General features: G+C 47.5%; 1 protein-coding gene across 6 annotated transcripts; it reads left to right on the top strand.

Annotated features, from left to right (window-relative positions):
• Positions 1-123: 123 nt before the first annotated feature.
• ptbp1a (polypyrimidine tract binding protein 1a) lies at positions 124-10717 on the top strand. 6 transcript variants are annotated; one of them, XM_085931117.1, is made up of 17 exons: positions 175-197; positions 677-778; positions 1065-1118; positions 1211-1241; positions 3661-3721; positions 3889-4061; positions 4177-4323; positions 4406-4582; positions 4670-4777; positions 4890-5067; positions 5192-5266; positions 5357-5517; positions 6749-6782; positions 7686-7778; positions 7851-8067; positions 8202-8279; positions 8367-10717. In XM_085931117.1, the coding sequence occupies exons 1-17, from the start codon at positions 190-192 to the stop codon at positions 8497-8499; spliced, it is 1830 nt and encodes a 609-aa protein (XP_085787243.1). In that variant the 5' UTR covers positions 175-189; the 3' UTR covers positions 8500-10717. The 6 variants fall into 6 exon arrangements, with proteins under 6 accessions (XP_085787245.1, XP_085787244.1, XP_085787243.1 ...); XM_085931118.1 differs by lacking the exon at positions 677-778 and having other exon boundaries at positions 125-197; XM_085931115.1 differs by lacking the exon at positions 175-197 and having other exon boundaries at positions 210-778.
• Positions 10718-12950: the final 2233 nt, after the last annotated feature.

The raw sequence follows: 12950 nt of genomic DNA, 5'->3' as shown, positions 1-12950 counted from the left end.
CCTTAACGAAACTGACGTCCGTCTTGACCAATGGCAGACCTGGCAGCCATTAATTCCCGCCTCCTTTGGTCTCTCGAAGGCAAGTGAACTAATCAGCGCTCGCCTGCGCGTGTTCAGCCATTTTGTAAGAAAATCAAGCAAGTCTGCCGCCCTACCTTCGCCTCAGACCTGCATTTTTTTTCTTGTGCAATGGACGGGTGAGTTGTCAAAGCAACCGCTTTCACGACGCCTTTCTGTCTACGTGTACATCTTCCGCGCGGATCACGTCTTCGAGCGTCTCGTGGATTACTCTTCGTGGCGTTTCTTGTGTTCCGCTCGCTAAAGTTGTTACTTAAATTTACTTTTCTCTCCCCTTCGTCCTCCCCTCCGCCTCCCCCTCCTTCGCGCACCGTCACCCAAACATGCAACAGTTAGCTGCTAGCCTTAGCCGTTAGCCTCCGCTAATCGTCGTCAAGTTGTTGAAAAATATATTTTATTTCATATGTAGACTGGTTCTTAATCACGTGAGAAGATACAGCAGGGGGACAGTAGTTAAGCGTATGTTTGTTTCAACTACGCCGTTCTTTTTTCCCTTCTTTCTTTCTTTTTTTTTTTTTTACGAGCGAGTTAACTTAGGGCAGGTCGAGCTAAAGCAACGTGTCTCATTTCCGCATTCATGTTTTGTGCGGGGAGTCAGGGCCATGTTGGAAGCCACCGATGTCTTCGCCTCCCAACAGTTCGCCTTGATTGAATCCCAGGGACTTTATCAACCGTCGTGGGGGAGCCATATCAAAGCATAGTAAGGCGACTTGATGGCGTGGCGTTTGATCGTCGAGAGTTGCTTCAAAGTCGCCTGCTGCATCTTGCTGTTAATTTTGTTGTTTTTTGTTGTTGTTGTTGTCATCCCCCCCAACACCCCCTTTCTTTGTCGATCACCTGGATTCGACAGTTGGAATGGCTTCCGTGTTGAGTGCACCCGGAGTGCACTCGTTTAACTCTTCACCTTTGTCTCTTTTCTCGAGATGCTCGGTCTGTCATCTAAAGCTAAAAGTTTACTTTTGTCTCTTTTTCCTGCAACCTCATAGCCGCCTAGACGCTGACTTGTATCCTCTGGGATCCGGCTACGTCCCTGAAATTGAGTAAGAAAATTTAATTGTTTGTCTTGGTCTGAATTTGGTCACGTTTTGGCCCAATTTCCCACTGACAAACTCCTCGTGTTGTCTTTCCACAGCAGTGTCCATGACATATCAGTCGGCACGAAGGTAAGCATCCGATCTCTCTTTGGAGCACTTACAAATGCACTTGAGTGGACTCTTTTCTAATCAGGCGTGAGACTGAGTTGATCATATTTTAGTTCTTACTGCTTTTACACATGAGAATTGCGATCTGGGTTGGCCTTTGCAGTCGGGGATGGGTCAAGTATTGCCGGCGGGTGGGAGGGATATTGCTGTTTTATGAAGGCTTTGTTTTGTTTGTGTAATTCTTGTGCGTTCACCCGAGCGCCCTCCCCCCTATAATTATAAAAAGTGCTGTCTAAAGCCTTTTTGTAGCGGTCGCAATTTATCTTTCATAACATACAGCTTGGTGTGCGCGATTTGAAAAAGAAGCTTCCTGTTATCTTGTGGTTGTTTTCCTGAGGAGCGTTTTTGACCTTCCTTGCAGTTGAAGATATCTTCATAGCTCTAATCTAAACAATATAAAAACTTCAATCTTTATTTCTGATCCTATTCATCTAATTGCAGTATTGTGCATTTAAGAAGCCAGTTTTTGGTTTTGGGCTAGTTGTACAAAGACCGTGTCAAACTTCAGAGGACCAATTTCACTTTTTGGCTTCTGCGGCTTTGTTGTTCTTATCTTTCTTCCTCGGTAACAGCACCTGAGAAGAAGAACCGCGTAGGTGGCCCAATTGGAGGCAATTTAGCATCCATTGTTTGGCAGGCCAAAGGTCTGCGTGTCTGTTTGAACAAGCCATCGGTCGGGTGCGGGCCTTGGATGGGACAAGCCGCACCCTCCCGCCTTCCAGCCGAGCCAGTTTTTCAACATAGCCGCACCGATGGCCGCGGCGCCGCTTGTCTTTTATAAATAAGACACCAATGCACGTCGCGTTAGGGATTTGTGACGGCGCCCTGCTTTGCTGGAATCTTGTAATTATTCGTCTGGGGAAGCGCGTCTGGAATTCCACGGTCACATTCCAACCTCCCCCAAAAGCTCCCTGGTGAGAGCCCCCCCCCCCCTTCCCGTTCACCGCAATGGCAGATGATGGGGGGGGGTGCATACCTGTGCCTCCTAGAGATTTTTGCTTTTCACGCTAAACAAAAAACCACGCCCAAGGTTTACCAAGCAGTCAAAATGGCCTCTCGAATGTGCCGGTTTAAGAGGAAGCGACGCAATATATTCAGGAAGTGAGCCAATTGTGCGACGTCGTCATCAAGGTGACTATTAAGCTGTCGACGCAGCGAGATGGAGAACAAAGCCGACAACTTCGGGCTCGTCTTGCGCAATTATGTGGAAAACGGGAATGCGTGGCGTTACATTGTACGCGCATTGTAACCTCTTAGCTCCGGAGATATAATTAGAATGAGGAAGTGGAGGGAAAATACCATGAAGCATGTAATCATCAAGTCCCAATGAGGGCGTTAAGTCGAAGCCTGGTAGCAGGCTTGGTCTTGCTGCTGCCCTTCCTGTTTTCTTTTTCTTTCCTCCTTCACTCCTTCTGTTGAGCGATGATGTGATGTCATCTGCTCACAACTAGTCAGGGCTGAGGCATGTCCTGTTTTTCATGACCAAACATTTGCATGCTTTCCAATGCCACGGTGAAAATATGTTTAGTTGTGTTATCAGTATAAGCAATAATGGGTAAAAAAAAAAAAAATCTAATTACAGTTATTACCTCTAACATTTCACTCAATATTAAATTCACTATTGTTTACATTATTTTATTTTTGAAATGGCAAGTCAGGTACGCGCAGCATGCAGGTGTCACAATGCCATTGTTTGGCCGTTGCGGCGGTATCGAGTGTCTGGGAAGTTCCCGCCCTGCGCAAAGCAAAGGTTCGGTCGGCTTTGGCGGCCGGCTATGAAAAGAATGCTCGCAGACCTGCGCGACCGGTTCCGTTTTAAAACGACTGCGAGGCCTCTCGAAAATCCCGGCAAGTCCTAAGGGCTTCCATATGTTTATGCTCTGCCACGTAACAATGGCCCCCAGTCTCATCCGGAACAGGACCTTCATTCATTGCGGGCCCCCGTTGTGGAGCTTAGTCCGCTGAGCCACTTCTTGTGACTGCTGTACTTCATTATCGCCGGGCCATGTGAGCGACATTGAATGGTGGTGGTGGGGGGGCACTATCTTTCAAATCCAGATGGAGTCACTGTGTTTTTCTTTTTCACGCAATACCTGTTTGAGAGTCAAGATTGGAGACTTCTCGTCGATGAAAAGGAAACAAAAAAGAAAGACAATGAGAGAATCAAGCCCACGGTATCAAATGGCAAGCCGGGCGAGCATCTCATTGTCAGCGGCCGGTCGGGGTTTAATGTTTCTTCCTCAAGGCTTGCTTTCAAGTCTCAGGTTACGGCACGGCCTACCTATAGCACACAACGCTCGGGTAACGCGAGAGCCGCGCTCGCCACCTGCCCTCCCGCGCACCCGCATTTAAGTCGGCCTTTTGTGTTGTTTTGCTACAGAGAGGATCCGACGAACTCTTTTCTTCCTGCATCTCCAACGGGCCCTATATCATGAACTCAGGTAGGGGGGTTGCCATGGAAGGAATTTTTTTTTGGGCTTGCTCATTTAACCGTCTGTGTTGTATGTGTTGCCACGGCGACCGATCCATTATTCAGGGAGGCCGAGAGACGCCTTTTCACTCCCCTGATTGTATCTGTCTCTTGTTTCCACTCCACCCCCCCTCGCAGCCAATGGCAACGACAGCAAAAAATTCAAGGGTGACGTCCGCAGTCCCGGTGTTCCGTCACGCGTGGTTCACCTGCGCAAACTGCCCAGCGACATAAACGAGGCCGAGGTCATCGGGCTCGGTTTGCCCTTTGGGAAAGTCACCAATCTGCTGATGCTGAAAGGGAAGAACCAGGTAACTGCCATAACATCTTAGCCAGTACCAAGCATGACTCTGAATTTTTGTGTTGTCACATTGAGCCTATTTTCTGTCATTTGTTTGTGCTTCTTTGTGCTCCCGCCCTCCCAAGGCCTTCCTGGAGCTGAACAGCGAGGAGTGCGCTCAGACCATGGTGAGCTACTACTTGTCGGTGACCCCCGTCATCAGAAACCACCCCATTTACATGCAGTACTCCACCCACAAAGAGCTGAAGACGGACAACTCCCCCAACCAAGTGGTGAGATGCGCGCAAGACGCTTTATGCTTCGGTGCACTCGACGTGCCGCTAAGAAGCGTGTCTTGTTGTTCCCCCCGCGCAGCGCGCCCAGGCTGCTTTGCAGGCGGTCAACGCCCTGCACGGCGGCGGCGGCAGCATCGCTGGCATGGCCATTGCGGCCGACGCCAGCGGCCTCGCGGGCGCCACCGCTCAAAGCCCCGTCCTGCGAGTCATTGTGGAGAACCTCTTCTACCCGGTCACCCTGGACGTACTGCACCAGGTACGTGGAGAACGCCCCGGTGCCGCTTTGCTACATCTGTCATACACGCCTGCATTTAATATGCGTGCCCATCTCCGCTACCCTCAGATATTTTCCAAGTTTGGCACAGTGCTTAAGATCATCACCTTTACAAAGAACAACCAGTTCCAGGCACTCATCCAGTATGCCGACGCCTTGATGGCACACAACGCCAAAGTAAGATCAAGTACAATCGAGGCAGAAGAATGGTTCCCTTAATAGCTTTTAGGTGCGTCCGAGTCCACAGCTTTAATCCTGTTCGCTTTTTTTTTTTTTTTTGTCATCTCAGTGTCTTGACGGGCAGAACATCTACAACGCCTGCTGCACCCTCAGAATCAGCTTCTCCAAGCTCACCAACCTCAATGTCAAATACAACAACGACAAGAGCCGCGACTACACCCGCATGGACCTGCCCACTGCCGACGCGCAGCCCACCTTGGACCACCTGAGCATGGCGGCCGCCTGTGGTAAGAGAAAACCAGTATTTTTGGGCTACAAATGATTGTCGGGGGCACCACCTTTGTGAGCTGGATGTCTTTGACAGTGTTGCCTTTTATTAATGGAGACCCTCATCTTTTTTTTTTTTCACAGCGCCAGGTATAATATCTGCCTCGCCATATGGAGGCGCTCATGCATTCCCACCCACCTTTGCCATTCAGCAAGCAGGTCAGTGCAGAGTCTTCGCTCCACCATCTCTATATTGTCAGTTGAGCCGCGTACGATCGTATCCTCTGGATCCGTTTGCTCCTCCCCTAGGTCTTGCAATGCCCGGCATCCCCAGCGCCTTGGCGTCTCTGGGCGTCGGGCACGGCAGCATGGCGGCGGCAGCGGCCGCTGCCAGTCGCTTCAGCTTTGCCGGCCTGGCCGCCGCCGGCGGCGGACACAACGTCCTGTTGGTCAGCAATCTGAACCCGGAGGTCAGTACACACTCACGCGGCTTTTTGAGCAGACTTGAGAAGGCCGTGCAGCGTCGGTGTGGCCGGCTGCTCGATGGCGCCCCCTACACAAACCAACCTTTATTTACTTTGATGAGATCACTCCAAAACAGGCACTTCTCTTTCAGGTCCTCTTGTTTGTTTGACCAAACCTGCTGCATCTCTGACCTGCCACTTTGCTCACTGTGAATTTTAAGTTTATTCAATTACACTAACTTCTTGATTTTGCATAAATATATAAAAAAAACTTGCCATTCCATACTTTCATTTTTTGTCCATCAGTTTGAAATCATTCTTGAGTTGTTTGGAGAGACAATATTACTTTTGACTGCTTAAAAATACACCTTTAGATGATTTTTCTTTTTCTGTGTAGCATGTGTTAGTGAGCTGTATATCACTGGTGTTAAGTCATAACGTTAGGATGAGCTAAAAAGATGAATGCCATTTGACAGCTAAATGCATTTGACGTGATCTGTAGGCGCAGCGTGTGATTGAAAAGTACATATTGTCTCTGCCTTTTTCTGTATTTCATTGTTAATCTTTTTTTCTCTTCTTTTTCTCCTAGTGTTCCCCATAGTGACAGTGCATTTTAATTTAGCCAGTTCTACTGTCTGAAGCACTACATTTCTTTGTGTATACTGACCTTGTTTTTTTTACTTCTTTTCTCTCTCTCTCCCTCCCTCCCTTTCTCCTCTGTACCTCCCCCTCCTTTTTTGTCATTGTTTTTAAACCCCCCCCCCCCCCCTGTCCAATCCCGCCCTTACTTGTACTCTTGCCAACTCACTGCACGGCCAAATGACCAATTATTCCCTCTGTCCTCCCGTTTTTTTTTTTTTTCTTCCCCTCTGTCCCCCTACCAAAAAAATCATGGCACACACCAAATTGGACACCACCATCAAATAATCTCATCATTGGCACCCCCAACGTTTTTTTGTTTTTTTTTTGCCCATATCGTCAACATTCACTCATCACTACCATCTCATCACCCGCCCCCTCCTCCCCTCGTCCTTGTTCTCCTCCTTGTCCTCTCTCCATTCTCTCCTTCCACCATGGTACTGTGGCCTTCCCGTGGACCTCGCTGCCTGTGGCCTGCGGACATGTCCCGACTCCACTCCACTGTCCTCCACTCCTCGCCTCTTTTCCCCTGTACCCCGACCCAAATCCCCTCCCACCCCTTTTTTTGGCCCCGCTGCTCCCCCTGCTGTCTCTAAAGAGCGTTACGCCACACTGCCTCTTTATTCTTTTCGGTACGTTATCATCCTTTCATCTCCTTTTTTTATTACTACTGTTACCTGGCAAGGTGGGCATGTCTCGTCTCATGTTATTTTGGCTTTGTTTTAGCTTGATTTTATTCATTATTTTTTCTGACCCCACTGATGGCTTCTCATCAGCCAAGGGAGGGGGCGGGGGTGTTTTTGTCTTTTTGGGCGGGTTTAATTTTATGTGTGTGTGTGTGATCTGGTTTGCTTGACATGGGTTTTGAGAGACGCGGAGGCTGAGAGTGCCACTCAGACCTGCAGCATTTCATTTTGGAACTGCTGTTGTGGTTTAAAACTAATTTGTGTCTTCAAAAGAGCCCCGTGTGTGGCTGATTCATTTGGCTTTTACATTTTATTTTATTACAAGTGACATTTTTTCAATCCTCTAGCAACAGAAAAAAAATGAAATGCTGCAGCTTTAAAAAAAAAAAAAAGTGAGAGAGCTTTGGGATGATGTCCTTTGTAGTTCCTTTAGTGTTGGTTTATGCATGTGTAGTTTTACTCCTGCACGATTTTGACTAGATTGTATAAGAATCAGCGTCACGCCAAAAGCAATCAACCCCCTTAAACCTACTTTTATTTCCTTTTTTTTTCCCCCTTTTTTAAATCTGCCCTCCCCCCTCAAGGCATAGCTTTTCAAATTGTATTCTACAACTATCCTTTCTTAACCAAAGGCTCCTTAATGTAGGCTTAGTTTGATTCCACACCGGATTGAATTTAGTTCAAGCCTCAAATCAACACGCGTTCATGCATTTGCCCGTAGATTCCGTAGCATCGTTATTAAAATCGTGTTGGCTGCTGTGATTGGCTGTGTGTGACTCTTGATACCCAGTTCCACCGAGTGCCCCCTCCCCCCCCCCCCTCCAATGACAATGTGCTCATATTCTCCAGGTGTGTACGGCGACGTGATGAGAGTCAAGATCCTGTTCAATAAAAAAGAGAATGCGCTGATCCAGATGGCAGATGGCACTCAGGCTCAGCTAGGTAACGCCACTTCTTTCTTTTATTGAGGCCGGGCCGAGCGACGATGTTTAACGTGCCCTTTTGCGGCCTCAGCCATCAGCCACCTGAACGGCCAGCGGCTCCACGGCAGGGCCATCCGCGTGACGGTCTCTAAGCACACCACGGTGCAGCTTCCGCGAGAGGGCCAGGAGGACCAGGGCCTGACCAAGGACTTCAGCAACTCACCGCTGCATCGCTTCAAGAAGCCCGGCTCCAAGAACTACTCCAACATCTTCCCTCCTTCTGCCACGCTCCATTTGTCCAACATACCGTGAGTCGTTCTTGCCACATGAAAAATGCTTTGAATCTCAGTGGAATAAGAAAGTGGAATGGTGAATAAGAAAAACACCATGAGCGTACATAGGGATCCATATGGAAGCTCTCAACTTTGCCCCCAACATTCAGGCCTGCTGTGGTGGAGGAAGACCTCAAGAGGCTTTTTGCCAGCTCAGGAGCCACAGTCAAAGCCTTCAAGTTCTTTCAGTAAGACCCCCACCCACCCACCACACACATTTTCAGAGACTTCTCGTTTTGAGGCCAGGCATTGAGCCCATTTCTCCTCTTGGACAGAAACGATCGCAAGATGGCCCTGATCCAGATGGGCTCGGTGGAGGAGGCCATTGAGTGCCTGATTGAGTTCCACAACCACGACCTCGGAGAGAACCACCACCTCAGAGTGTCTTTCTCCAAATCAACCATCTGAGTGCCTTCAGCGATTCACCATCTCGATTGCAGCCCGTTCTGCGGCTCGCGCAATCGCAGGTTTCGTGGCAAGTTCCTTTCAGTCATCAGATCAAAGTCTGATTTATTTTTTTCTATTTTCTTTTTACCTTTCCTTCTTTTATATATATGAAATGGCACCGGGTATGTTAATCGGAGAGACCGCTATTTGGTTCATTATTATTTTTTTGTCTGGGGCAACAACAAAAAAAAAAAAAAGTGCTCTGTCTCAAAAAGAAAGTTTTGTGATTCAGGGAAAAGCTTCCTTCCTCATCTGAAAATATTTTAACCTTTTTACTTTTAAAGAGCCCCTTTCAATATCCAAGTGACACGTTGACGAAAGCACAACCCATTTGGAAATGGGCTCCTTTGCGAGCTCAAGTGCAGGCAGCTGACGAAAGCGTCACTTAAAAGACCAAATTGCCTGAAATGGCCGCCGCCATCCATACCCCACACACTTATGTAAGCATTCCTGTAGCAAAGTCGCGTGCGCCCTGCCAGTTTGGCCAGTCGGACGCGATGTAAGGCAAGCCCCCAGAAAACTTTGTGCATTTCTTTTTCTTTTTTTTTTTTTTTTTTTTCTAAATCTCCTAAGTGCTGTTTTCTTCACGGGATGCGCACCACTATCTGTTTATCGACTTCACGGTCTTTTGTGCCTTACTCCCCCTTCCCTCCCCAACAACCTTTCCGAGCCGCTCGCCTTAAGTGTCACTCCGGCTTCGGGGGAGATGGCGACTCATTCCACGAGAGAAAGAGAGAGGAAGAAGAGAAAAAAAAAACACAAATGTTTACCTAGGGAAGATTTGTGTGCATATATCCCGATACGTATGTAGAAACTATGAATGTAAGACCAGATAGGCGATGCTCGGCCGTGTTGTAGCGCTCGCTCCTATTAGCTGTCGTGTCGCAGGCTCGTTTTACCTTACATTCGATTATATGTAGACATCTATACATATTTACATTTATCTATATTTCTTTTTTCTTTCTTTTTTTTTTTTTAATGTTTAGCATTTATGTCTAGCGGAGTGTCTAATAGTGCCTTGAGGCCCGCACACTTCCTGGTCCAGCTCCCTTTCCCCCGCCCCGTTTATGACCGTCGTTTACTTCTTTCTCGTGGTCGGGTAGTTTGTTTGTTTTCATTGTCGGTGGTATTTTTCCCAGCCCATCCCGCTCACCTGATTGCTAACATTCAGTTTGACCACCAAACTCAGGTAACGGTACCTGTGAAAGAACAGCTGCGAGGTGTCGTCTTTTCTTTCCCCTTTGCAGTCGAGGTTCTTTAGTGCACTTTTTTTTTTTTTTTCAACACCACCTCGCAACAGATCCCAAAATGTCTTAAAAAGCATCGTCACATTCCCCGAGTGCCTCCAGCACCGGTTTGACACAAGCCTTTGACCACTGTATAGTTCCGAACCAGATGTGCGCGCACACACATAATCACTTGCCTGTTTTGTGTGTGTGTGTGGTGTCTATTTTTGTACAAGATATGCATGGTTTAACAAATGTAGCTGCAGACAGACAGTTGTTGTTCTTGTTAAGGACCAAAGTACCCTGTGAGGTTTTGTCGTGTTGTCTTTTGAGACCCCCCCCCCCGTGCCTTCGTACAGTTAGGTCCGCCCTCTTTGTATTTCCATGTAAGTGAGCCCCCCCCCCCTCCATTACACGTGAGTCTTATTCCTCCCTCCCGTTCCGCACAAACTTAAAACTTTGTAGCTCACTCAAAACAAAGGCCTCGTCGCCTTTCCTCTGTTGCCTTTGCACGGACATGCCTTAGTCACACAACTTGAGGCGATACTGTATCTCCGCTCCCCCGATATGGCTTTAGAATGGTGTAGATGATGATGATCACGCCGCCGCCACCTTTTTTTTTTTTTTTTTTTCTGCTTTTTATATGGGGGTTGTTGTTGTTGTATGACATGACACAGGGCTGACGGTTGTATATATTCATGTTTTTGTACCACACAATCATTTGGATAATATTGACTTTACGTTTCCAAACGTGTATATTTTGATATGACAGTACCAGACCTATTAAAAGAAAGAAAAAGAGCTCCCCCTTCGTTTGGGAGATTTCAAAACAAGACATTAAAACTGGTCTGAACACACGTGTCTCTGTATGTGCCCCCCCCCCCTCGCCACCATCTTGTTCTTGCTACGCTGCATCTTCTGCTGCCTTCAATAAATCTTTAGTTTGTTCCTTCTTTCATCTGGCCTCATTTGATTTCTGTCTCTTCTCTTCCTTCCTGTGGAGCTCTGATGCCTGGTTAACATCTTGTAACATTTTCCGCCATCACCGTTTTACTACTCTATTTTTATTTGTTGAATCTTGCTGCATTTCCAACTTCACTCATCTTCAAATGTAGACTGGCTTTGCCGAAAGGTCTTGAGGGAAACTGCATTTTTATCTTTGGTCCCGTGAAATTTCAACTTCCATGCTGCCAGAAACTGCATTCCAACTGTTGTCCACCAGGGGGCAGTGATGCTCCCTGCTTGGGCTCACAGCGTTGACATTACCTGCCAGCTCTTTCCCAATGTCAAGGGTGTGACACTTAATCTCAAGTGTCTCCTCCTGGCTTTGTGGTATTAGGCCCCCCTCTACCTTCCTTTTTGTCCCGACTCACTGACGGAGCGGCGACGGGGATTAACCTCGCTTCTTCACCATCGTCAGATGAGGACAAAAGAGAGTGTGGTCCTCAGAAAAGTTTGTTGCTGCTCTACCTTGCATGAGAATGCAGCCTTTGAAGGATGCGGTATGTTTTCCATCATTGCAAATCCTCTGAGACTGATTGCATAAGTGTGCACCCCCTTCATAACTGGAATCTATAGTTGTCGTCTTTGGATTTATGTTCACATGTGGCGTCTCTGCATTTTGCTCCGCCCCAGCAGCCAAGAGCGCCCGAGCCTCCGCTGAATAAATTAAAATGCAAAGAGATTGCATAATTGGGCAGAAGGCGAATTTCAAAGCCAGATCATCCAAACATACTAGAGCTTTGCTTTTTCCAAATCAAACCCCAATTCCAAACTTGCTCCAATCCATTCATCTTCCACTGGCTCATCTGAAGGAGTATTTTTGCAAACGCTTAACTTTTAATATGAAGGTCGACGTCACCGGGCTTTGAAAATGGAATCCATGTGGGGGGCTTTTGACATCTGGCACCACTTATTGACATCAATATGCGTCTCGTTCTAATCACGCAGAAACTCGCCACGCGACGCGCATACTCACTCCAGCTGCCTTTTCTCTGCTCGGCCTCATTCGAAATAACGAATGGCCCATTTTTGCCATTTGGAACTTGATGAATCCCAGCAAGAAGAAGGGGCTGGCTGTCTCAAATGTTCCATGGTGGTACACTAGCGGAAGACAGTACTTTACATTCCAGCCGGCTTTTTTTTTTTTTTTGAAGGAGACCGTAACTCTACGGGTCACAGTTAAAGCAGTCATCCCTTCACATCCGAATCCCCTCAAATAGTGTTTAGGCTGCGCAGCTTATGTGATTTCGACTCAATGTCAGCGTGACAGCAGAAGAGCAAAACCGCCTTTTTGCTTCACGGCGGCTGCGTGCCACAACTGGACTGGAGTTGTTGAAGCCATGCATTGCTGCGTTTGGTCGGAACAGGACTAAATAAGTCTGACAAATTTAAAAGAATTTTCAAATGGCTACTTAAAACAAAAATATCTGACTTTGCTCTTTTCAATAAGACATGCGACTTTTTTTGTGGCTCTACTCATCTCTTAGAGAGACATGGGGGGGGGGAGTATCCACCCTTTTCCTTCCACAAAAAAAAATAAAAAAATAAGCAGAGCAGCCAACCAGGAGACTGTCCACCTGTTTACATATGCAGGCCTCTCAGACAGATGTTGAATAATTCATCCCTGCGGGCGGACGACATGCGCCTGTATTTGGGTTACGCTTCTGCGATGTGTGCGCGCGCGCGCCGTTATCCCCACCCCAAAAAAAATAAAAAATCCTAGGCTACTTTTCAAGAAGTAGGACACAAAGTAGACACAAAAGGAGCATCATTTTTGCTTTTTATGATCTTCACATCCACCACATTCTCCTTAGCACTAGCCCCATTTGATAACAAACCTGCAAATCAAATACGGCAGATCAAGTCCATTTGAAATCATCTTTTTGGGTATGCTATGTGGCATATCGTAAATTATTTTTTATTTCGTTGTTGTCTTGATTGTCCTCCAATTGTAGAATGACCCATAAAAGTGATGGAGAGTTTTAAGCAGGGCCGTATATCACCTGACTGGCGACGAGGTGTTTGGGTGACTCCCCCCCCCCTCCTCGTCCACCCCCTTGCTCTCTCAGTGTCTGGTGCTTTTATGGCGCCGCGTGTTTTTACACCCGGCTGCATGCGCCGCCCTTTTTGGACCCCTATTTGGACAGTGCGGGCCGCGCTCCATCCATGCGTCAGGCGCCACCG

Source organism: Syngnathus leptorhynchus, chromosome 15 (assembly GCF_054491065.1).
Source record: "Syngnathus leptorhynchus isolate UIUO chromosome 15, UIUO_Slep, whole genome shotgun sequence".
Taxonomy (NCBI): domain Eukaryota; kingdom Metazoa; phylum Chordata; class Actinopteri; order Syngnathiformes; family Syngnathidae; genus Syngnathus; species Syngnathus leptorhynchus.
Note: the sequence above shows the minus strand (reverse complement) of the source record. Positions and strands in the feature narration are given on the sequence as shown.

Coding starts and splice junctions, on each gene's coding strand:
- ptbp1a (XM_085931116.1), top strand. CDS start 540: ATGTTTGTTTCAACTACGCCGTTCTTTTTTCCCTTCTTTCTTTCTTTT. Junction 779..1,064: donor GGGAGCCATATCAAAGCATA/GTAAGGCGACTT, acceptor GCAACCTCATAG/CCGCCTAGACGCTGACTTGT. Junction 8,068..8,201: donor CTCCATTTGTCCAACATACC/GTGAGTCGTTCT, acceptor CCCAACATTCAG/GCCTGCTGTGGTGGAGGAAG.